Here is a 22484-nt window from a genome sequence, read left to right as displayed (position 1 = left end):
CTGTGGCCCAAGGATTTTATAATTTGTCTTTTTTCTCTTTATTTCTCTTTAGAATTCTAAGAAAGGCTTTCTTCTGCTTTTCTGCTTGATTTTTGTAGACAATTTTTCCGATTGCCAGCATTTTTTTCTGATTGCTTTGTCAGGGCTGAGAATCTACCAAATTACGTGTGCTATGTCGTTTGGAGGTTAAGCTTCGACAATAGATTGATGAAATTGATCTTTTGAAATAAGATCAACAAGAATAATGTCGAGGATTTCAACTTTGAGTTGGGTCCGTAAATGAGCTATAGTAGTCGTATCAGTTTCTTGTGTGCTTTTGTTGCTGGCAGGAATTTCCACTTCTTTAAAAGCATGAGTTTTGACATTTTCAAATCCACAATGCTTCTTTCTTTCTTTCAAGTTATTTTGCAAAAAAAAATTTTGAAGTTTTTATCATTGTTCCGACCCCCACTTTAGTGGGGAGGGAGGAACTATATACTAAATTGGGTTTTTTTCAGACATTTTTGGCCGATCGATATATTCATCGTAAAGAGTTGTGAGTGGTATCATTAAAAAGTGTGTACATCGTGGAACATAGAATTAAAAATACTTTTTCGAATTTCGTTTTTTACAGGGAGTTATCGAAGTTTAAAGTTTGAATATTCGACAGTTTTTGTTCACATTTTCAGTAATTTTTGCTAAAATTTGGCATAACTTTGCTAATATTATTTAAAATACGTTAAAATTCTCAACAGTAGAGTGTTATTGTTACTGTTAGAGACAGAAGAAGGTTGCAGAATTATTTTATTTGAGTTTCTTTGGGTGAAAATTTTGATAAAATATTCAAAATTCAGAGATTTTTTCATCAAAAATTGGACAAAATATGCTTTTTTGGTCCAATTTATATAAGTTTGCCGAAAGCGGAGACCCAACAACCGCTGAAACACTCTTCCCAAACTCCAAAGGAGAGCTAGTTGCAATTCGGCGCCCTGTAAAAGTCTTCTGGAATTGAATTTTGCCGGTTTTTACAAATTTAAAACTCGATAACTATACAAAACGCATCAATTTTTTTCCAAAAACTTTGAAGTATTTCACTCAACAATTGATCTAATTCCAAAACCATTGGAGTATTTGGGCAGTTCTTTGGGCGCGCGGCAAAACCAGGGATAGGTGCGATGTTATCATATGGATTACAATCAAAATTTTTTATTTTTTGTTTTAGTGATGCCTTTTTTTCAAAAAAATTTGCTTTTGTTTCTGAATGTTAATTACTGACAAAAATTTTATTCACGGCTCCATTAAAGGCAGCTTCCATTTACATCAAAAGGAGGCCGAATGTAGATTTAGTTTGTTTTAAGAGAACCTAATGGTTTTTGTGGCTTTGAAGAAGAGTTTTAGTAAATTTTAATAGAACTCTTGTGTTTTTCCTTCATGTGTTATTATTTTGCACTCTGATTGCTAAGTCTAACCTTTCAAAAATCCGCACGGCTTCTGCAAGAGGTGTTGGGGAAACTATCATGCATTCGGATGTTACCTAATGTCTCTCTAATATCATTGAAAGTATTCGTTTTAAGGAAATTTAAGTGATTTTTTGAACTTGTCAATTTTTTAAAAATTATTTCTGTCATCATTTACTTATTCTCAGTAAATGCAGGTCCAACTTTCATTCTTACATAATACAAACTAATTTTGTGGCAGTTTGTTTTAAAAGAACGGTTTCTTCGCTTTTGTAATAAGAGTTTTCATACAAAATTTTGTGATTTTTGTGCATAATTGCCCATTTTTGCTGTTGCTTTTGTTTCGTTGGCAAATTGTCACATTTCATAAAAATCTATCTGAAAAATTTTTTTAATAAAATCTCTACTGAAAAAACTTAGTTTTTTCTTAACATATGGTTTTAAAGGCTGCGACGCCGTTCTCTTGCAGAATTTGGTATAGGTTTTTATTTTTGCCATGTATTTGTAGTTAATTTCTGTTGTCGTATGCTGAATATTGGGTAAATGATATTCCCAGTGGCCAACTACTGATACCTAAATTAACTTAATAACTGATATCAATATTTAGTTAATACTTTTTTGACTTTCAAATTAAATTTTTGCAAAAAAAATGTAAAAGTATCCTTAAAATTATCCTTTTTTGTTCTGGGTTGAGTTTTTTTTCGTATTTTACAATGTTGTATCATTTTTGCAACTTGGCTTCATTATTGAGAGATCTTTTTATTGTTTTGTTGAAGCCAACAATGATTTTGCTGTTGGTTAAACGTTTTGATGTCTTCAGGGCTTAGACACATTGTTTCAGTAGAATTTTGTGAAATTTAGATAATTTTCAGTTTTTGTAATTTTCTTTTCCTGTCATTTTGACATAGTGGTTATAGAAAAGGCTTTTTGATGATCAAAGGAGACGCAAAGGAAGATTTAAGTTTCTCGCGGTTAATATTTTACAATTTTAATGGCTTCAACGCTGTGGTTTTGTAAAGTTGTTTGCGAAATTTTTTATTTAAGCATGTATTTACTGTTAATTTATGGTCTAATGACTTAGTCTCCCTAATAACAAGCGCAGTTATTTTTAAAAAAAGTTGCAAAAAAACTGTCCACTTTTTTAGTTGAAAGCTTATGTTGGCTATGGTTTTTGAAAATAATTTTTAAAAAATATTTACAATTTTTAAAAAAAAAAGACAATGGATTTCTGAGATTTGCCAATCTTTTTTCTGTTAACTTGTGGCTTAGCAGCCCCTTAGACAAGTCACATCCCTTATCTAATGAACTACAAATTGCTCCTTTTAACGGTTTTTTTTCCTCAAATGGTCTTTGTTCTTGGTACCATCAGTTTTCGTAAAACATACGTGAGTTTTGCATATTCGACCATATTTGTAGGTTTTTATATTCTTTTCACAGTACCACAATAATGGGCGGTCCTTTGGTCAATTGACAAAATCTCAATGAAATATTTTCAATGTTTTTATTGAGGAGCTTAAGGTTTATTTGGCCGGGACATAGTTTTCGTGAAATTTTTTTGTGCAATTTTTTTAATTTTTGCCTGTATTTGTCGTTCTTTCTGTAGTCGTATGAAATATCTTGTATAAAGAATGGTCTCAATTGCACTCTATGGAGGTGTAAAAGAGTCTCACAATGGTTTCATTTGATTCCTAATATTTCTAATTAGTTTGACATTAATTCTTTTTAAAAAAGAAAGTTTTTTAAATGTTGCCCCTTTTGTTCATTTCTTGTGAACTTTTTACCAAATGGCATTGAGGAAAAGTCCCACAGTTTTTCTCTAATGAAGTAGAGGCTAATCTTTTTTATTTTATGTTTTATCTGATGGCATTTTTTATTTGGTTATAAATGGTTCTCAAAAAATTGACAACCAGTTTTGGTCGTAAATAATGTTTGTAAGTATTCGATTTTTATCACCGCCTTTTCCTGGTAGTGCTATTAAGGTAGTCACAGGTCCAGAGGTCTCATATGCCGACTAAAGTGGATTGTTTTATTCTTTTAGTAGTTTGTTTAACGCTATGTTGATATATTTTTTGTCTCTTCCTCATTTGGGAGACAATTAAGTGAAAAATGTAGATGATCGGGGTCGGAACTTAATGTGCAAACGCACATTACCGAGCCTCCTTGGTGTATTTAAAGATCACAATAAAACTTCTTTAACGATTGCGGGACCGTTATTTTTATGTTTTAGAACACTAAATAAAGATACCTAAATACTCAAAAAAGAACTTGTTCTCAGTTCTTAAAACAAGATGGAAAGAATAAAAATCGTAAGCCATTTTTTACTATAATAATAAATTGTCTGATCTTCTATCTAATTGTTGACAAAGAATTCCAATTACAAATGGTTGAAGATATGATTTGAATTTTTGAATTAGGCAAATAAATTGTCGTCAACTGCCGAATAATCAAAAATTATTGAGTAATCAATGTCAGTAATAAGACTTTGAAAAACATTCGAAAAAAAAGAGTTTTGCAAATACTGAAAAAAATGGCTGGTGTAGCTACTGTTGGTTATAGTTATAGTAATTGGAGGGAAAACGAGTAAAAAATTAAATACACGCGTTCGATTTTTCCTAGAAACTCCTCTCGGTAGATAAACGCTCAGTTCCAGAAGGAAAAGTTCAATCCAGGCAACTTATCTTAAAACACAATCAACGTGAAAAAGCCACCAATTTAACTTTGTTCATTTTGTGTTCAGGCATCGACTGGCTGGATGCTGTAGAGAATTGTTTCTCTTATGACGTCACATCTTTGTGCATTGATTTGTTCACCAACATCTACGAGAAAGAGCCTGAACTATCTCCTTTTGTCACACCCACGCACTCCGAAGTGGCAGAAGAACTGGAACAAGATCAAGATCAAGGTCAAGATACAGTTGACTGGCTCAGTAATGTAATTTAACGGCAAAAAAGCGTGAATGTTCTGAAATTCCTTACAGGTAGCATTCGATCATTGATAACCAATATTTTACACCATTATTAAGAATGGTTTATCAAAAACTTAATGGCTAGTCCAACATACGGAACGTTACCCATTTAGACAGAACAAAATGTATTGTATCGCAGACATTAACATCTGAGATTTAAAATCATCCAACATCATGTCGCAATACCAGCTTAAGCCAACAATTCAAAATTGTCATTTCAAAAGGCAAGTAATTATATCCTGGTTGAGGTGCCAGACGGAAGTGATCACTGATCAGACCGTTCCAGACTGAAGGGACCTCAGACCAGACTCATGTGCGCTCAAAACCTCGTGTGCGCTGGAACTGAGCTCAAAGTTCTCTCTGATCAGACCTTCCCAGGTGGAGGTGATCACTGATCAGGTCGAAATCAGACCATTTTTCAGACCTTTGTGCGACTCTGGCCCACACCAATTGCAGACCATTGTCCGGACAATTGTGCGCTCAAAATTAATTCTGATCAGACTATAGTGTGCTCGAAACTTACTTTTGATCAGACTATTGCTCGCTCGAAAGCGCCTCTGATCAGACTCAATTGCAATCAAAATAGTCTGATCAGAGAACAGTTTTCACTATGAACAAATCATTTTAGTTTTGTTATAATATATTCATTTCATAAAAATTGATGTTAGCAGTATCAAATTCAATTAAAGAAGAGCCAATTCTAAAAGACTTGCTAATGACAATGAAACCCAACTGTTGAGAAACACAATTATTAAGAATGCTTATTTATGACTCAATGGATGAACATAGACAGCTTTCCACAACAAACGTGATCTACAGCTAATGAAAATTTCCTCTTAAGGGGACGGGCATTTCCTATCAGTTGGACCCCTTTGGTTCAGATCAGAGCCATAAAACTGTAGATGAATCAATGATCAGAACGATCCTTTTTTGTTGCCTCAGTAAAAAACGCAAAATTCAAAAGAAGAATGCGCTGGAAAAGGTTTCTGATCAGACCCAATTGCGCTCGAAATCTGCTCTGATCACTAATGTGCGCTTGAAACCGCCTCTGATCAGGCTAACCTAGACGAAAGTGGCCTTTGATCATACGAAATTCGTCCCATTGTCCAAAAGTTTGTGCGCTCGAACCAATTCGCAGACTCTGTAATTTTGGTCTGGAAAAACTGGACATGGGTGTCATTTGATAATGTAATTTTCAAAAGATTTTAGTTTTTAATTGCTCCCAAACGAAGTTTGTAGCATTTATAATAGCCCTGTTGGTCTTTTTTTAATGCGATGTTTTGCTTAACCAATATCTCGTCGTACCCATTTGACTTTTCGTCCTCAAAAAGGGGTAAACAGGTAGCGCTCAGAGTGCATTAAGTGCTCTTGGAGCCCTTCAGCTCACGAATCTCCAAGTATGCGATTCACGGAAACTGTTTTGGAGACCCCCCAACCACACCCCTGCACATTGTTCAGGCTGTAATGGCCCTGTGCAGCCAAGGACCCCTCCCCACCGTTTCTCCCATCAGTATCTCCCGCTGTGCTCACTTCACGCGCCTTCAATTAAGCTGAAGCTAGTAGCCTCGCTAAAACGTAGCTAGCTAGTGACAAAGCCAACCGCTCGCCAATCGTTTGAGAGCAGTTCGCCCGACGTCAGTCGCTTATGTTTGAAATAAAAGCTAGCGTTTTTTTTTCAAAAAGTGCCCGAATTTCTGTTGTTTTTTTCAAAGTATAGAATTCTACCTCACGGAGTTTTTTCCCGTTAAATTTTGGTTCTATAGTTTTTTATGTGTCATACTATGTTTATCGCTTTTCAATGTTCACGCTCCTTATGTTAACCAATCTTAATCAGCAATTAGTTTAAAAATAACTTTTCTTTCTAGCTGTGCTATAGGAATTTGAGTATTATGGAATGTAATTGGTTCCTCAATTTGGAGTGACTGGTTTCTCATTTTGAAGTTTTCTATACTCTCTACTTCTTCGGGTCTTTCCCATTACAGCCCCCCTCCCTTATTATAGCCCCCCATTATGGTATAATTACCATGATAGGGTGGGTCTAGGTTATCTGACCAATACGCTAGGGGGCTATAATGGGAAAGACACATTTCTTCTTAGCTAAAGCTAAAAATAGTGAAGTATTTTGCAAACTAGTCAACTGCGGAAATAGACGTTGAGCTGAATGAAGAAATTGGTGAACCACTCGAAATAGAAAGTGTGAACGACGAAGGACAAATTGAGAGAAGTCAAAGTGAAAACAAACTCCAATCAGACGAAAAGCTGAAGTCGACCAATCAACAGCCAATTTTTCAACACGGCGAAGAATTGGAAGATGAAGTTGAGGTTGAAGGTCAAAACTCTGGATCACAGGATACCATTCGCAATGGTCAAACGTCACCTGGGGAAAATTTGTTCGGGAAAGATGATGACGACAAACCGGAGGTGAGTCATTACATATATATTCCTCTCTACCAATACCAGTCTTACACGATCTCTTAAAATCCTTGAGTACGTATCTTAAACGATTGTATGAGTTTTGTTTTGCAAATAGACAATACATGTATTATCAGAAATTTTCCAAACAATAAAATTTATGTGAGGTTGTTCTATCAATCAATTGAGCAACAAGGTCTTTTCAGATATATAAAATTTACACTAGTAATGCAAGCTTCCATATCTATACGGATAGCGTTAAAAATAAACGGAGAAATTTGTCGTAAATTTAATTAAGTTGAATGGAGTTTTGATTGTCATGAGAGAATCTAAAGAGCTTCAAGCCAAAAAAAATAACGATTTTATTTACTTAACCAAAAATTTCAAAAAAATCAATTATTTTTTTTTCTCGAAATTTTGTTTATATTTTTTTCGTCTTCCTGTTCTCTGATGATTAAAAACTATTACAGCAACCAAGGTTTCTCTTTTTTTGCATAGAGAGAATTAAATAAGCACGTGCATCCGGTTGATCTCTCAGATCCAACAAGCAAATCAAGAACTTAGAAAAATTTACATTTGAAATATGAATCATTAGCACCCAAAACTGAACCCCCCCACACACACATTTTTTAAATCAGTGCTGTTATCTACAAAAAGTCGACTCAGCAGTGTGTTGCTGTGGGGGCCGAAGTCCCACCGAGTGGAACAACTCTATCAGTCTCAAGTTGCAGATCCCCCGGTGAGATAATTCCAGTTTTTGGTACTGTGGCAGTCTATAAAGAGAAGATGTAGTATATTGTTTTCTTATAAACAGTTTTTCGCACGCTCAAAAATGAAGTACAATTTAAGAGCAAAAGAAGCTTTGACAATTGAAAATTCACATAAGACAGACATTCGTTCCGAGAATGAGGTAAATCCCATCCCAAGCAGTGGTTTAACTCAACCGATGTCCAACCTTACAATAGAAAATAAGTTCCACATTTCACCTGGCTCTATTTTATTCATTCCTGACACAGCCGACAAATTATATAAGATCCAGGTATTAGAACATCTTTTGGAAGAAACAAAATTTAGATACATTGGATGGGGCCCTGATTACGACTCTTGGATCAACTCAAAATCAATATGGTCCTACTGGTGTTTCAAAAAACCTTTAAGTAAATTGAAAAGAATCTCCAAGGAACTATCAGACAAAATTGACGATCTGCTAATTACTGCCGAGAGCGCACTCTATGTAAACGAAGCATTAACCGCTTTGAACTCCGAAAGAATTAGAACAGACGGTAACCTTCCAGTTATAAAAACGTTGCTTCACACTAAAGTCCCGACTATCCGCTATGTCCCTATCAATGTACGGTACAAATGGTCAGAGCTTTTCTCTGACGTCATTACTGATTGCATTGAAGATCCTAATACAGAACTAAACTGGAGAAAACTCTTCGGATTGTCTAAATGCATTTTACGTGCCAGTAACAGAGGCGGGCAAAAACACAGGCGGAACAACGACCAAAGAATTCTAGAAAGAATTAATCGCTGGAACAGCAGAGACTTTGGAGGGCTATGGAACGAAGCTTGCTCTTTGAAACAATCAAAACGATCAAACGATACAAACTCCAAAGAGATTATCAAACGTGCAACAAATTTGTGTTTCCAGGGCCAATATGGCAGAGCAGCAAAAGTTTTGGCTTCTGATGGTTTTGCACCAGTCAACAAGGCAACTCTCGATAGTTTGAAAAAATTGCATCCCCCGGAAGAAAAGCCTATTGTAGTCCAAAATTTTTCATCACAAGCCTATCAATTCAGTGAGGAAAATGTTTCGGAACAGCTGAACTCGTTTTCAAGATTTACAGCAGCTGGTCCTTCAAAAATGTTTCCCGAACATCTTCTGCATGCTGCACAGTGTACCGCTTCAGATCAGTCACAAGTTGCTTTGAGAGTACTGACTAAGCTTGTAAACATAAGCTGCCGTGGGGAACTTCCCGAATTTGTTTCACAAGCTCTTTGTAGTGCATCTTTATCAGCCTTGCTGAAAAAGAAAGGCGGTATTCGCCCTATTGCAGTCGGAGAAGTCTTGAGAAGGCTAATAGCTAAATGTTTAGCCAAGGAAGCAAATTTAGAAGCAAAGGAACTGTTCCAGAGCCTGCAATTGGGTGTGGGAGTGAAGGGAGGAGCGGAAGTCATCATACATTCGACTAAGATTTCGTATGAAAAAATACTCACCTCGTCCAGTTCCTCAGGTATTTTGCAAATTGACTTTTGCAATGCATTCAATTCGATAAAACGCAGTGAAATGCTGAAAACCGTTGCAAATTCAATGCCAGGCATTGCTGCTTTTACCAATTCCTGTTATTCACAACACAGCCAATTATTCTATGACAAATTTGTTGTTACCAGTGAAAGCGGTATCCAACAAGGCGACCCATTAGGCCCTTTGCTTTTCTCTCTGACGCTCTGGCCCATTATAGAGAAAAATCAGGAAACTGCGCCAGAGCTTCAACAGCATTCCTGGTATCTAGATGACGGTGTCTTGGTGGGCTCAGAGGACGATCTCATTAGATCTTGGGACCTTTTATGCCAGCTCGGACCTGATCGCGGCCTCCACATCAGGGTCGAAAAGTGCGAACTGTGGTCCACGGTAGATTTAGACAGACTGGATACAAGAATAAAACGAAATGATGTTTCGGGCCTTGAGGTTCTTGGAGCTGCGTTAGGAACCCCAGAGTTTGTCTGCATGAAATTTAACGAAAGGATAGGGAAAATAGGGGTACTTTTTGAAAAGTTGGACTATCTTGATGACCCTCAGTGCGCCCTAGGTATCCTACGCCACTGTATTGGGTCCCCCAAAATGGTGTATTCTTTGCGTTGTCAAACGCCCAAACGTCCAGTTTTTAAATCCCTAAAACAATTTGATGCCCAACAGCGCGAAAAACTTGAGAATATCCTTGGAACTGTTCTTCCAGAAGAATCCTGGACTCAAGCAACCCTACCCATAAGCCTTTCAGATTTGGGTGTTCGCCAATGCCAAGACCAGTATAAAGCATCATACGTTGGCTTTGTTCTCTCCTCTGAAGATCTTGTTTCCAAAATAACCGCTGAGAGCCCAAAAAACTGCCAAGTTTTTCAGGATCTTTATTGCAGTATAGCACAACTGGACATTTCAAACCTCTCACAAAAGACGATTCAGCATTCTCTTGATAATGAAAAATTTCATGTTCTCAAAGAGAATCTAGCTTGTGAGAGAGAATCCGCCCAACTTCTCTCATTGTCTGTCCGACATGCTGGAGCTTGGTTGTCTGCTCCCCCCATTCCAGCTCTTGGGCTTCATATGGCACCCAATGAGTTTAGAATTAGTGCAAAGTACAAGTTGGGTGTCCCTGTCTACGACGCCGAAAGGAAGTGCCCGTTCTGTAAAGCAGGAGTTCTTGACATCTAGGGGATCATGCCATTGCGTGTCACGGTCGGGGAGACGCAATTGCAAGACATGACCGTATTCGAGATAAATTAGTGTCTGCTTGCTCATCTGCGAATCTCTCACCAGTAGTGGAAAAAAAGAACCTAATTCCAGAAAGCCAGTCACGCCCTGGAGACATCTTTGTCCCTATTTGGAAAGCGGGAAAACCTGCTGCATTTGATGTAACTGTTACTTCGTCGCTGCAATCCAACTCTCTCACTAATGCGGCTACAAAGGCAGGATACGCACTTGATGCAGCAGATGAAAGAAAATATTGTCTCCACGACGATAACTGCGCAAATTTGGGAATCACATTTGTTCCCCTTGCAATTGAAGTCCTTGGCGGGATATCGGCAACCTTCAAGAAAACACTCAAGCGGTTGGCTGTGTTAAGTGACAATCGTTCCTTCCAAGCGCAGGGGTTGTCTGTAGCTTTCTGGAAACTAATGCAATCCTTGTCAATCACCACTATTCGGGGATCAGCGGAAATGTTGCTGGCACGGGCTCCATAGTAGACTGTTTTGCTTTTTGGGTGCTCGACTGCTCGGAGGGGAGATGGTTGATCCAGTACTGTTGCAATCATTGTCGACAGATATGATCAAGGGGTCTGCCTCAATGATTTTGACACGCTCTTTATGGCCAGATTTAACAAATTCAGAATCAGAAGAGTCGAGATTGGTCCTTTAATTATAAGTCGCCAAAACGATTGCAACAAACGGGAGACTTATCAATGTGCAGTTCTAGTGTTTTTTAATCTTACCTGACCAAAGTGGGGAGAATAAAAACATACATTTTACATGTGAAAAATAAAAAAATGCCGACGAAATGAGATTCATAAACTATTGATCTGTTGTATTAACAATCACCGTTTTGTTAACCAAGTTAATTATTTTTGGTTCTAGTGTTTAATTTAATTTATCTTGTTCTTTGAAAAAAAAGCTCTCAAAATAGCCCAAAAAATCCACTTTAAAAATGTAAAGCAAAAAAGCCAAAAACTTTCTAATTTCTAGACTTGTTTTCGCGTACTTTTACTAGTATTTCATCAAAATTGACCATTTCAATGTTTTCAAGCCACGGAGACGTAAAAAAACGGTTTCATCGAATGAAAATCAAATCCACAACCGAAATCATTACTGAAAATTAAAGATGGGAACCTTCTCTTATCTTCATTTTTTGTTCTCCCTTTGTTGTCAGAGCAGATTGCTTGAACTAGCCCCCTGTAAAATATGAGACTAAAAAACACAAGACTGTTTTTTGTTACCGTATATTGAAATTGCTCTTTCAATTGATCATTTCCAGATTGTGGGCATTTCTGTAATTTAAAAAACCAATGAGTTTGTTTATTGTGATGGTACCTATATAAGGATTCAAAATTTCTTGGAAATTGGACAAAAATTCTCCTTTCAGGTCATAAAAAATCAAAATACTCTGAAGTGTGAAGAGGCCAAAACTTTAAACTTTACTGATAACCATTCTTCTAAAAGCTACAAAAAAAGACTTTTAGAACAAACTTTAATGTTTCCTTTAACATGTTGCACAAGTAGAAGAAGAATAGAAAAACTGCCGAAAATCTAAAAATTGGAAAATTACCCTATATATGCCACAGAAAAAGGTTTTACATGATCTTTTTTGAAAACAAAATTATTTTAAATTAATCTTGCTGATAACACATCTGCGAGATGACAAAAAAACTGCACTGGCCTAATATGCTAATGAAACATCAGAATTGGCAAAAATTTTGGAAGAAACTCAATTTATTTCAAATTTTAGCGTCAGTTTTTCAATTACCGATAAGATTGCCTCAAGATGTCCCCTTTTAGTTTCTAGAAAAAAGACGACGAAAAAGAAAACAAAATTTACCTAAAAGAACTGTGAGGAATCTTGATTAAATGTCAGCTGCTGAAATTTAAATGTCAGCTGCTGAAATATAAAAAAGGGATCAAAAAAATAGAGAAGCAGATAAAGAGAGTTATTTCCTTTAAATTTTAGGCACAAGTAGAGGCAGAGTGCAAAAACTGTCTGAAAAAAAAAATACTTATTATTTGCAACAAATTGTGATTTTATTATTGTTAAACAACAAAACTTTGCTTCCTAATTCTAGATCTAAAGCATATCAAGATTGAGGAGCACGAATTGGTCCTTTATGCTCAAGAGACATTAAGAAATTTTTTCAAAAATTTGGAAATTTCAAATGATTCAAAATTTGCTGTCAACTTCAAAAATACTGATACAGTTGACTGAACAAGTCTACGCCTAGTTTCTCAACAACACATAATTAGAAGAAGCGAAAGGATCAGTTGGGAAAGGATCAGTTGCGAAAATAAAAAAATTTATCATTTTAGGTCAGAGTTTTGTTTTCGTGTTTCTGCTATTGTGTTTGTGTGCGTTCGCTTGTTTGGTTGTATGTTTGTGAGTGTGTCTGCCTTTTATGTGCAACGTGTGTTTTATGTGTGTGTCAGAGAGAAAAATGAAAGTGTTGTTCTGAGAGAGTTAGGTTTAGGACACAAATAGTGGTAGAATGCAGAAACTGTCAGAAATGATAAATTATGGACAAACTGCATTTTGTTTGTTACAAATCACGGCTTTAATTTTGTCCAAACCAAAAAATCAAATCTCACTGGTAACACATATGCGAGAGTTTACAAAAATGGTCTCATTCTCCTCATGAGACGTCGAAGATGACAAAATTTTTCGAAATTCTTTCATAAGTTTCATTCCGAAATTTAGTGCCAAAATTACTATTAATAATAATAATAAATTGTTTACGGATTACGCATGATACAAACGGGCATTTACTATAATTTATTTATTTTCAAGTGTTACATGCGCTCCGAAAGGACACCATTGACCCCTATGGATCGTTTTCAGGCGCCTTTGTGAGGAAGATAAACAAAAGAGGGTTTATGCAGGGAAAAGGACTACTATTTGTCTAAAAAAAGTTTCAAATAAAACCAAAACAAAATTCTTGGATTTAAACGGCAGTATACAACTTACAAATATCGATCGTTCCAATCAGCCAAAAATATAGTTTTTTATGTCTAAAGAACCAATAACATAGTTTTTAAGGAAACTTGTAGCGAAAACTTTAACCTGTTTTTCTTTCAATTTTCTCAGGTTTTTGAAAAAAGTAGGATCTAAACCAAGCAAGCAGATGCATAGTTTTCTCAACCTTACTGTGATTGAGCAATTACTTAGTTTAGGGTAACTCACTTTAAGTTGTTTTTTTGTTTTTCTCATCCCATCAATTTCAATCAGCTCTTTTTCTGCGATTGCTTTTTTCAGTTGTTCGAAATTGCATTCTTTTCGTATCACTTTTATCAGCAACTTTAGCAGTTCGTAAATATGGAGTTCTTGTGTGCTTTAGATGTTGTTTTCTTCTCGTATTTTTGTAGTTGACTCAAATTTTTTCTTAAAAAAGATTATTCTAAGCAATCTGTTTACTTTGTTATCAATAGGCTGTAGAATGCTTTTTGTCGTCGACCCATAAGCTATGACTCCGTACTGTATGATTGGCTGTACATAAGTCTTATAGACTCTTATCATATGCGATACTTTTAGAAACTTTCTCAGACGATAAAACATAGCAGTGAACTGGTTCAGCTTCTTCTGGATAATATTGCTATGTTCGGAAAAGCTTAAACGGTGATCTAGAATGATGCCTAAATACTTGAAACTGTTTACATTTTCTATTTTTTCCGCGTAAAGTGAAAAGCCGTCTTCACTGGCTTTCTTTTGCCTGAAAGACATTGTCTTTGTTTTTTTGATATTTAGTGTGAGCTTATTTTGCTCTAGCCAATGTGTAACATTTTTTAGAGCCAATTGATGCTTGCTATCTATTGTTTTTGGAGTTCCAATGGTTTTTATAGCGGTATCGTCAGCAAAAAGATAATCTGTACTGTTTTCATTGTTACATGAAACGTCGTTTATATAAAGAATAAACAGCAGTGGTCCAAGGATGGAACCCTGCGGTACTCCAAACGACACTTGTCTAGATTTTGAAGATTTTCCTTTCAGTTTTACTACCTGTGTTCTGTCGTGCAGAAAGGAAGCTATTATGCTTAAAGTCTTACCCCTCAATCCATAATCTGAACATTTCTCTAGGAGAATGCGATGGTCGACAGTATCAAATGCTTTTTTCAAGTCCAGAAAAGTAACCTTGATTTCATTTGCGTTATTTTGTTTATTCATTCTGATATCTTCTAACAATGAAACAATTGCTTCGGTAGTGTTGTGGTTTGATCTAAACCCAAATTGATTAGCCTTTAGTATCTTGAATTTTTCTATATAGTTTTTAATTCTATCAAAAATTAGGAACTCAAATATTTTGCCAATGATAGGTAACAATGAGATCGGTCTGTAATTCTCTGGTTTGCCCTTGTCTCCTTCTTTATGGAGTGGTGTTATGGCTGCTATTTTAAAAGGCTTCGGAAAATTTCCCTCCTCAAAACATTTGTTGAAGAGCATCGTCAGAACCGGCGAAACCCTTGCCGATACAGCTTTGATATAGACGTAATTCAAATTATAGCAATCTGTGCTGTACTTTTTCTTAGTCTTAGCGATAGCGGCAGTAACTTCTTTTTCATCAATTGTCCTGAAAAACATAGAATTTATTTGTTTTGCTCTCTGTGTCAGTTTTGGTGAAGAAAATTTTTTTGTTAAGTTAGCTCCTATTGTAGCAAAAAAATTATTGAATTTATCAAGATCATCAACAGCGTTCTTTTCTACTGTTTTTTCATCTCCATTGATATTGACTACTTCGGTAACAAACTGAAAAAATTTCCTGTTTTTGTTTCCAGCTTCTGTCATTATTTGCTTTTCAAAAAATTCTGACATCTTTCCTCTTATTTATTTCCTCAACAATTTGGAATGTATTTCGTACGCTTCTTTATCACTTTGGGATTTTGTTGTTAAGTAACGCTTCCAGAGTTGGCTTTTTTTTTAGCTGAGCATTTTTTACTTCTCTGTCATTCCAATCTTTCTTGGCGCCTTGTTTTGATGGCTTTAGAGGTAAAAAAGTATTGAGTGCCTCAACCAGTTTCTCAGGTACGATTTCTGGACACCGGTTGGTATCACTTGTTAATAGTTGGCCGCTCACTGATTCAAATTCTTTTCTGGAGGAAAGAATTGAGCTCAAGGAGGACATGATCATTGTCTAGTTTATTCCAGTTTCCTCTCAAAACTTGAACACTTTCAAAACTTTTCTCTCTTTTTACAAGCTCTAGTCCCACCGTGTAATGGTCGCTGATTTTGGTTTTTTCAACAAAACTTTTTGATTTGAAATTTGTGAAAAAAACATCAATACAAATTTTTGTCCTAATTGTTTCGCGCGCTGTTGTTTGAGGGTCTACAAGAGCCAAAGCATTCATTTCCATTTGGTTAATTATTAGGGTCGATTTTGCCGATTTCTTCAAAAAATTAACATTTAGGTCGCCACACACGATATGTAGAGTATTGGGTGTCATACTTATTTGATCAATATAGGAAAAAAAATTTTCAAAGGTTTCTGCATTTGTAGTATTTGGCGGAATGTATATACAAGTCACTAAGTGTGTTTTATCGAAAAAGTTAATCTCCAAACTAATAGCTTGCAGACTGTTTGTATCAACTGATGCAATTCTTTTCTTTGTCGCTTTTTTGTGTACAAAAATGCCAACACCACCTCCTCTTTTTTTTCTGTTGGATGTTTCTATCTTGAGGTAGTTCTGCACAGAAAAACAATTGCTTTCAAAGCTATTTTTTAACCAAGTTTCAGTTAGGCAGATTGCCAATGGCTCAACCTCTGTCTGACTAATAAAAACTTTGAATTCATCAAAATTTTTCGTTAAAAAACGAATGTTTTGAAGAAGTATCCACTCCTTTGCAGTTTTAACTGAAGTGTCCTTGTTTTCTGAAACCTCCATATGTTCTTTTGTCTGCGTTTTTAGCATTATGCCTTACTGGTTTTTATCAGCATCTCATCCTAACAGCGCATTACTGTTTAAAAAAACAAAACAAAAAACATAACAAAACAAAAAAAACAAAAAAGGAACTTTGGAAAACTGCAAGAGAAAAAATGTGAAACAAAAGTTTTGAACAAAACTACAAATTTTGGATAGTTTTTAGAGTGTTCCTAGTTGCTTTAATATCTCCGCGGAGATCGCAGAGTTTTTCTTTTTCTATAGGCTTCAACTCCCCTTCTTCCAAACTGTGCAGCTTGCGGAGATCGCAACTAGGTTGAAAGGCACCAGCAGAGATCACTGGTAGGTTCGTAGAAACCTAAAAAATTTTTTTGTCAATATACAGCTAGATTTATCTATTTGTGCTTTGTTCCTACCAAATGTATTTATCTTCCCGTAAGAAATCAATTTATTTTTGAACAGAAAAATAATCAAAAGTTCTTTGAAGTCAATCAAAACCAAAAGGTTGAGTTAAGCATTAAGTTTGTCTTAGTTCCTTTACTCTCTACCGAAGCAGTGGCGTTTGTTATGTGGCGATAGTTTTTCGACGCTGTTGCGTTCAGTTGCTTGTCTTTTTTTGACGGCATCTAAGTTGTCCAACTCTTCAACTTCTTGTACTTTGACAAACTTAGTTTTTTCGTTTCCATCATGAACCAAAACTGAGACAACACAATTGTTGGTGCTCGTAATCATGTCTCGCTTGTGTGCCTCGTTTCGTATTTCCTGTTCAAATTCAGGCAGCGACTCGTACATGTATATATTTAGCTTGTTCATAAAGTTTTTTTTGTTTCGTAGGCTCCTGCGTTTTTTGTACACATATATTTTGTCTTGGTAGAATATGAACTTACAGATAACAGTGGAAGTTGTTTTGGCATTGTTACCGGGTAATAGGTGGCAAGCTTTTATCCGATTATAGTCTATTTTCAAACCAAGAAAACTTTGAAAAAATTTCAAAATGTCTCGGGTGACGTCTGCACTATTCCTTGCTTCAAATGGGGGATTGGAAATCAGCACACAATCTTTCCTGGAATACCGTTCCTGACACCGCAGGCGATCGTTCATGTTTTTTTATTTTCCCGCAGTTTAGCAATTTCTTGCTCTTGTTGTTCGGTTTTCGAGCGCAAAAAACGATCCTCCTTGGTTAATTCGCTCACCTTTTCGGAATTGCTACTCACGAGACCCTCATCGCAGTTTGAAGATGTTGCTTCCATCTGCACCACAGCCACAAATAAGTAAGAGGAAAAAAAAACAATTAAATTCTGTAAAATGCAATGATGATGTAATCTAGTTAAGGATATTGTTCAAATCGATGTTCTTTTTGTAGGCTTCTGCTAAAAAAACGCGTGTTTTTAGAACATAAATGTGAAGGTCAAAACCGACTGAATTGCGCTTGCTTTCTTTACCGATAAAATTGACTCAATCAGTCGATGCCTATTTATTAAAATTCAAAGAGGGACTAATTGAACGTGTCGAACCTTGAATAAAGGTCAGTTGCCAGAAAGAAATTTTTTTTTTTTAAGTTTTATGGTGTTGGGGTTAGCATTTGTGTTTCTCTTTGTGTGTGTGTGTGTGTGTGTGTGTATGTGTGTGTGTGTGTGTGTGTGTGTGTGTCTGTGTGTGTGTGTGTGTGTGTTGTGTACCTTTTGTTACGGCCAAGTAGTAATGTTTTATTTTTTTAAAAAAATGCGTACTTTCAAGATCCAAGTGAAATCAAACTTGATGCACCTTATCATTTAATGATAGTTTTTCGCAAAACTTGAAATACTTTTTAACAAAATGTTGAAAAAATTTCCTGGCACATCTTTATAAAATATCAACAAGATCTGATATAGCCACATAACTAAAACTTTATCGGCGCAATTTGCGATGTTCTGATAAGTATTAACGCATACAAACAAAATTTTTGAAGCAAGTAAGATGTCAAAAATGATTTCTAGAATATACTTGTGAGTTGAAAATGAGTAAAGAAGATGAATAGAAGTCTTCGGCGGATGATTTTTTTTTAAAATCTTTGATTCCTTGTGTATCTTTGATGCCAGCAAAATATTAAGAAGTTTTAGACATCGCCGTCAAAAGGACCACCGAAAGTGGATAGAAATTCAGCATTCCAAAACAATGATGTTGCAATGGGGAGAAAGTTTAAAGGGAGCCAGAGTTTGAGTTCGGCCAGTAGTGACGTCAGCAGAAATAGAGAGAATTCAGGCGCTAAAAACAACGACGAAACTCTCGCTTTTTTCTCTGATAATGAAGAGGAGGCGAATAAAGAGACGAAAGAGCGTGTTGCTAGTAATGCCGAAGTTGAATATCCGAAATCAGAAAAAGGAGACCAAGATCAGCTTCAAGGAGCTGGAACAGAAGCTGCAGATACAGAAGACGCAACTGCAGAGAAAGGTAGGAAAAATCCAAGTGATTACTTATATTTTCAAGAAATTGAACAGCAATTCCATTTAATTATAATGGGTATGTGTACACCCGCGTTCTGAAAAAGTTACAACAAAAAGTGTTTGTCTTTTTTTTCGGTTTATATCACTGAAAGCATCGATTTCACTTTCTTTTCCCGACATCATCATCATTTTTTGCCAGAAGTGTTGATTTTGGTATTTTGTCAATTTCGTCGGTTTTTGTCAAAGGTTCGGTGAATGTTTTTGCTTCTTAATGACCTTTTGCGGTTCTCCCTGAATTTATATATTCTTGAGATGGCAATATCGAGTTGTCACAATCGAGAGATGATGATATAGCTATTACCGTGCGGTAATGTTTTCAATCCTGCTCTCGTTGTGATGACAAAGTAAGAGAGAACGAATTAGAAAAATTTAAAAATAAAAATCAAAACATTTTGTGTGGTGATTTGGGAAGAAAGTGTTCAAAAACTACAAGTCTGCAACATTCTGTCTTTTTCATCAAGAATTTAAATATAAAATTCTACTCCCATTTTGATTAGGAACCTAACTATTGCAGCCTAGTTATTAACCTCCCGCTACTCCATTACTTTGCAACAGTTGCATAACTTTCGCCACTGGCCAGCTGATTATTCTTTTTTTCCCACCAATCGTTCCTCGAAACATAGTAAGCGGTGCGGAAAGAAAGGCTGGCAAACATGTGATGGTGTCAAACAGAACTCGTATCAATTTTTAGTTTGTTGAGTTGATCTGGCTAGCTGAGACATTGCTGGGCAGCGTAATATTAGGATTTCATTCAGCTGACAATCAAGTAAGTCCTACTTTGTGAAACAATTTTAATGCACTTGTTAACATGTCGCGAGCCATTGCCATGTCTCAGCTGCCGGTTTGACTAAATTTGAATTCATACAACCAAACGTGGGTTTAGCACGCACACAAAAACCATTATAGTTCTTTTAGACTTGGCGTAGTTTCTAAGCATATTCGAGAAACATTGCTCAATGTGTCTTGAAAATGGAAACTATTGTGAGCGAATTTTTGAAAACTTATCCGATCAGAATTAAGAGCTATTATTACGTGGGATGTCCAAAAATCGAGTATACATGACGGCCCATGTTTTAGGATTAGAGTTCTAAACGTATGGGGAAATCATTGACAATAGACTAATTTAAAAGACATTTTTCACTAGACATTTTTTAAGATTAGTTATGTGTGCCCCAATGTTTCAGAAAGCTCTATCACGAAAACCCGGAACAATCTTTTGTCAATCAGTTCCAAGCCATGAGTCACTCGTTTGCATACTATAAATAACTCATTCCCCCATTCCCCCGGTTAGTATTTTTACCAAAATGAGAGAAAACCTAGTTGGTGATTAGTTTCAGATTTGCGTAGCGTTCTAAAAGTTATTTTATTGAAAAGTTAAGCAGCTATGACTATCGCATCAAAAGTCTATTAATGTTTTACGATGTGATTTCTTCCGTTTGTCCTACTAGCTGGGTGCGTGCATATTCATTGAACTCCAGGTGCACGTGCAATGCGCAATCACGATTCTATAAATAGGGGCTGGGGTATATGATACGAGAAAAGGGGATATCGTACTAGAGGCGGTATTTGTTTTTGTTCTAGAGGCGGATCTACTTTTGTTCTTTTTTGATAGGAAACCTCAATGTTCCAATCATCCAAGAGCATTTTGAAAATTCCGCACCAACAATTGATCAAGATAAATCTCCAGAGTACAACCAGATGGCTGTAACCCAAGATGAATGCCCGTCCCAGAATGAAATTGTAGAAAACCGACCAGACAACAGTCGGAACGAACAAAACGAAGAGATTACACAAAAAGAAGTTGTTGAAAACGAAAATGAAGCACAGCTGGAAAATCCTGACGACCAAAATGACGATACAGAAGCTACTCAAGAAATTCCAGACATCCCGATTCCGAGCAGAGCTGAAACAACGAGCTCTATAAGTTCAAAATCGACTCAATCAAATTTTTCCCTAAAATCATGGAAAAGCTTCATTCAAAAATTCAAACGGGTTTACTTGATTGTAAACTTTGAAAAAGCTGAGGAATTGGTTTCAAACGTTGATTTGATTCACACTCTTTCACTCGTTTGCGACCCGAAAGAAAACCAAAGCAGAAACCCATCTCGGTTTTCGGGAATTTCCTCCGAACAAACCGAAGATTCAGTGCTGAAGTTCCCGACGTTTGAGATCGTTCCAATTCCGAAAAGTTCGGAAAAATTTAGCACCACCGAATTTTACTCGTTTTACAATACCTGTTTCATGTCCCTGCAAAGTATGGAAAATTACCTGGACGAGCAATTTGATGAAAACCAATCAAAAAGCGACAGAGAGATTTTCGCGGCAGGTGTGAAACATGTTCAGCACGAGCTGTTCATGTATCTTTTTCAGTGTTGCGATCGAAGAAAAATGGAGTTGTTTTCAACAGGTGTTACATAAAACGATATCTTAACGGATAAAAACTCGATTAGGCAAACGGAATTTTCAAAGCCATTAGGCAAAAATCCCGAACTAAAATTTTGCCAAATTTAAGGCGATAACCAATTGAAGCTCTTAAAAGAGGTACCTATGAATGTACTCAGTTCTAAAGTTTTCAGTTTAAAGAATTCTCAATTTGAAGTTGTCAACTGTCCCTAACAGTCATCTGTACATGCAAGAGTCGTTGAACGTACAAGCAAAATGTTTCACTTTTTTCAGTTTTTTTTGCATCTCATCACGGCCAATGGTTTTGATTTAAGAAAAGCAACAGGTTAAGAATAGCGAATGTTTAAAATTACTCATCAATAGCTTTGATGTTAATAATTTAAAATTACCGATTGAAAAACACACGAAAAAATGGGGCAGGTTGAGTTAAAATGGGGGAGTTTGAGTTAAAATGGGGGAGTTTGAGTTAAAATGGGGGAGTTTGAGTTAAACTGGATTGTGAAAATTATCAAAATTCGAAAAGTCTAGAAATATTTGATTGGGTATCATGTGGGTAGGAATTAGCAAGCAATTTAAATTGTTCACAAAAAATAACATCAGAGAGCGTGTTTGTGAACCACGGTTCGATCTTGATCATGCTGGTTTCAACTTTATTTACAGATTTTAGTATGCTAACAAAGTATTGATTCATGAAAACTCAATTCTCGTTTTTAATTGGCCGGTTCAAAATATCACGTGACTGCAAAATTTTTTGAGAGGATTCTTTTCAAATTCAATTGCAAAATTGGGGTACAAAAATGAGGGGAAAAACAATTTTTAGATACCGAATTGTTGGTTTGCAGAAACAAAACACTAAAGTAAGCACTAAGTTTTAATTTCCAATTGTGCTTTTTTGAAAAATAATATTTAAACGTCAGTGTTTATATAGGAATGGATTATGTTTATATATTCATCCGCTCAAGATTCGCAAGAAAAAGACCAATTATCTTAATACACAATTTAGAATGAATAGGACAAACACGTAACGGTATTATTTAATGTTTATGATGTAACACGTGAATGGTTCTGATGAAAACAGAACTTGTGGAAGCGAATAGAGACACAGATGGTTTTGTGAGCATCACAGACGCTGACTGGTTGCTGCAACTGGCCAGATCAAAGTGGAGTCTGGATATCAAACTGGAGGCTCTATTCATACACGAAGTGGCTCTCAACATCAAAATGTTCATCAATGGAGACCTCAGGAATGGTTCCTTAAATGAGAAAAACCTAACAAAAAAAACATTGTCTCAAATTCTGAAGGCCGAAAACGTTCGGTTAGCAAATCAACCCAATATTCAGTTCAGAGTGTCGCGCTACTTATCGGTAAGGTAGACGGAATTATGACCAAAGTTTTAGCGTACCCTTGCTGTAACATATATATATATATATATATAT

The 22484-nt window shown here is 36.0% G+C and overlaps 1 protein-coding gene across 1 annotated transcript; it reads left to right on the top strand.

Annotated features, from left to right (window-relative positions):
- Positions 1-4173: 4173 nt before the first annotated feature.
- On the top strand, positions 4174-22412 carry LOC142354867 (uncharacterized; the record flags this gene model as incomplete). The annotated part of the gene is made up of 5 exons (XM_075407216.1): positions 4174-4338; positions 6551-6822; positions 18261-18591; positions 20257-21051; positions 22126-22412. Coding segments are annotated over 5 exons (1850 nt in total), but the record flags the coding sequence as incomplete, so codon positions are not given.
- Positions 22413-22484: the final 72 nt, after the last annotated feature.

The sequence above is a fragment of the Convolutriloba macropyga genome, unplaced genomic scaffold (genome assembly GCF_964194025.1).
Source record: "Convolutriloba macropyga unplaced genomic scaffold, txConMacr16.3 SCAFFOLD_4269, whole genome shotgun sequence".
Classification (NCBI taxonomy): Eukaryota; Metazoa; Xenacoelomorpha; order Acoela; family Convolutidae; genus Convolutriloba; species Convolutriloba macropyga.
Note: the sequence above shows the minus strand (reverse complement) of the source record. Positions and strands in the feature narration are given on the sequence as shown.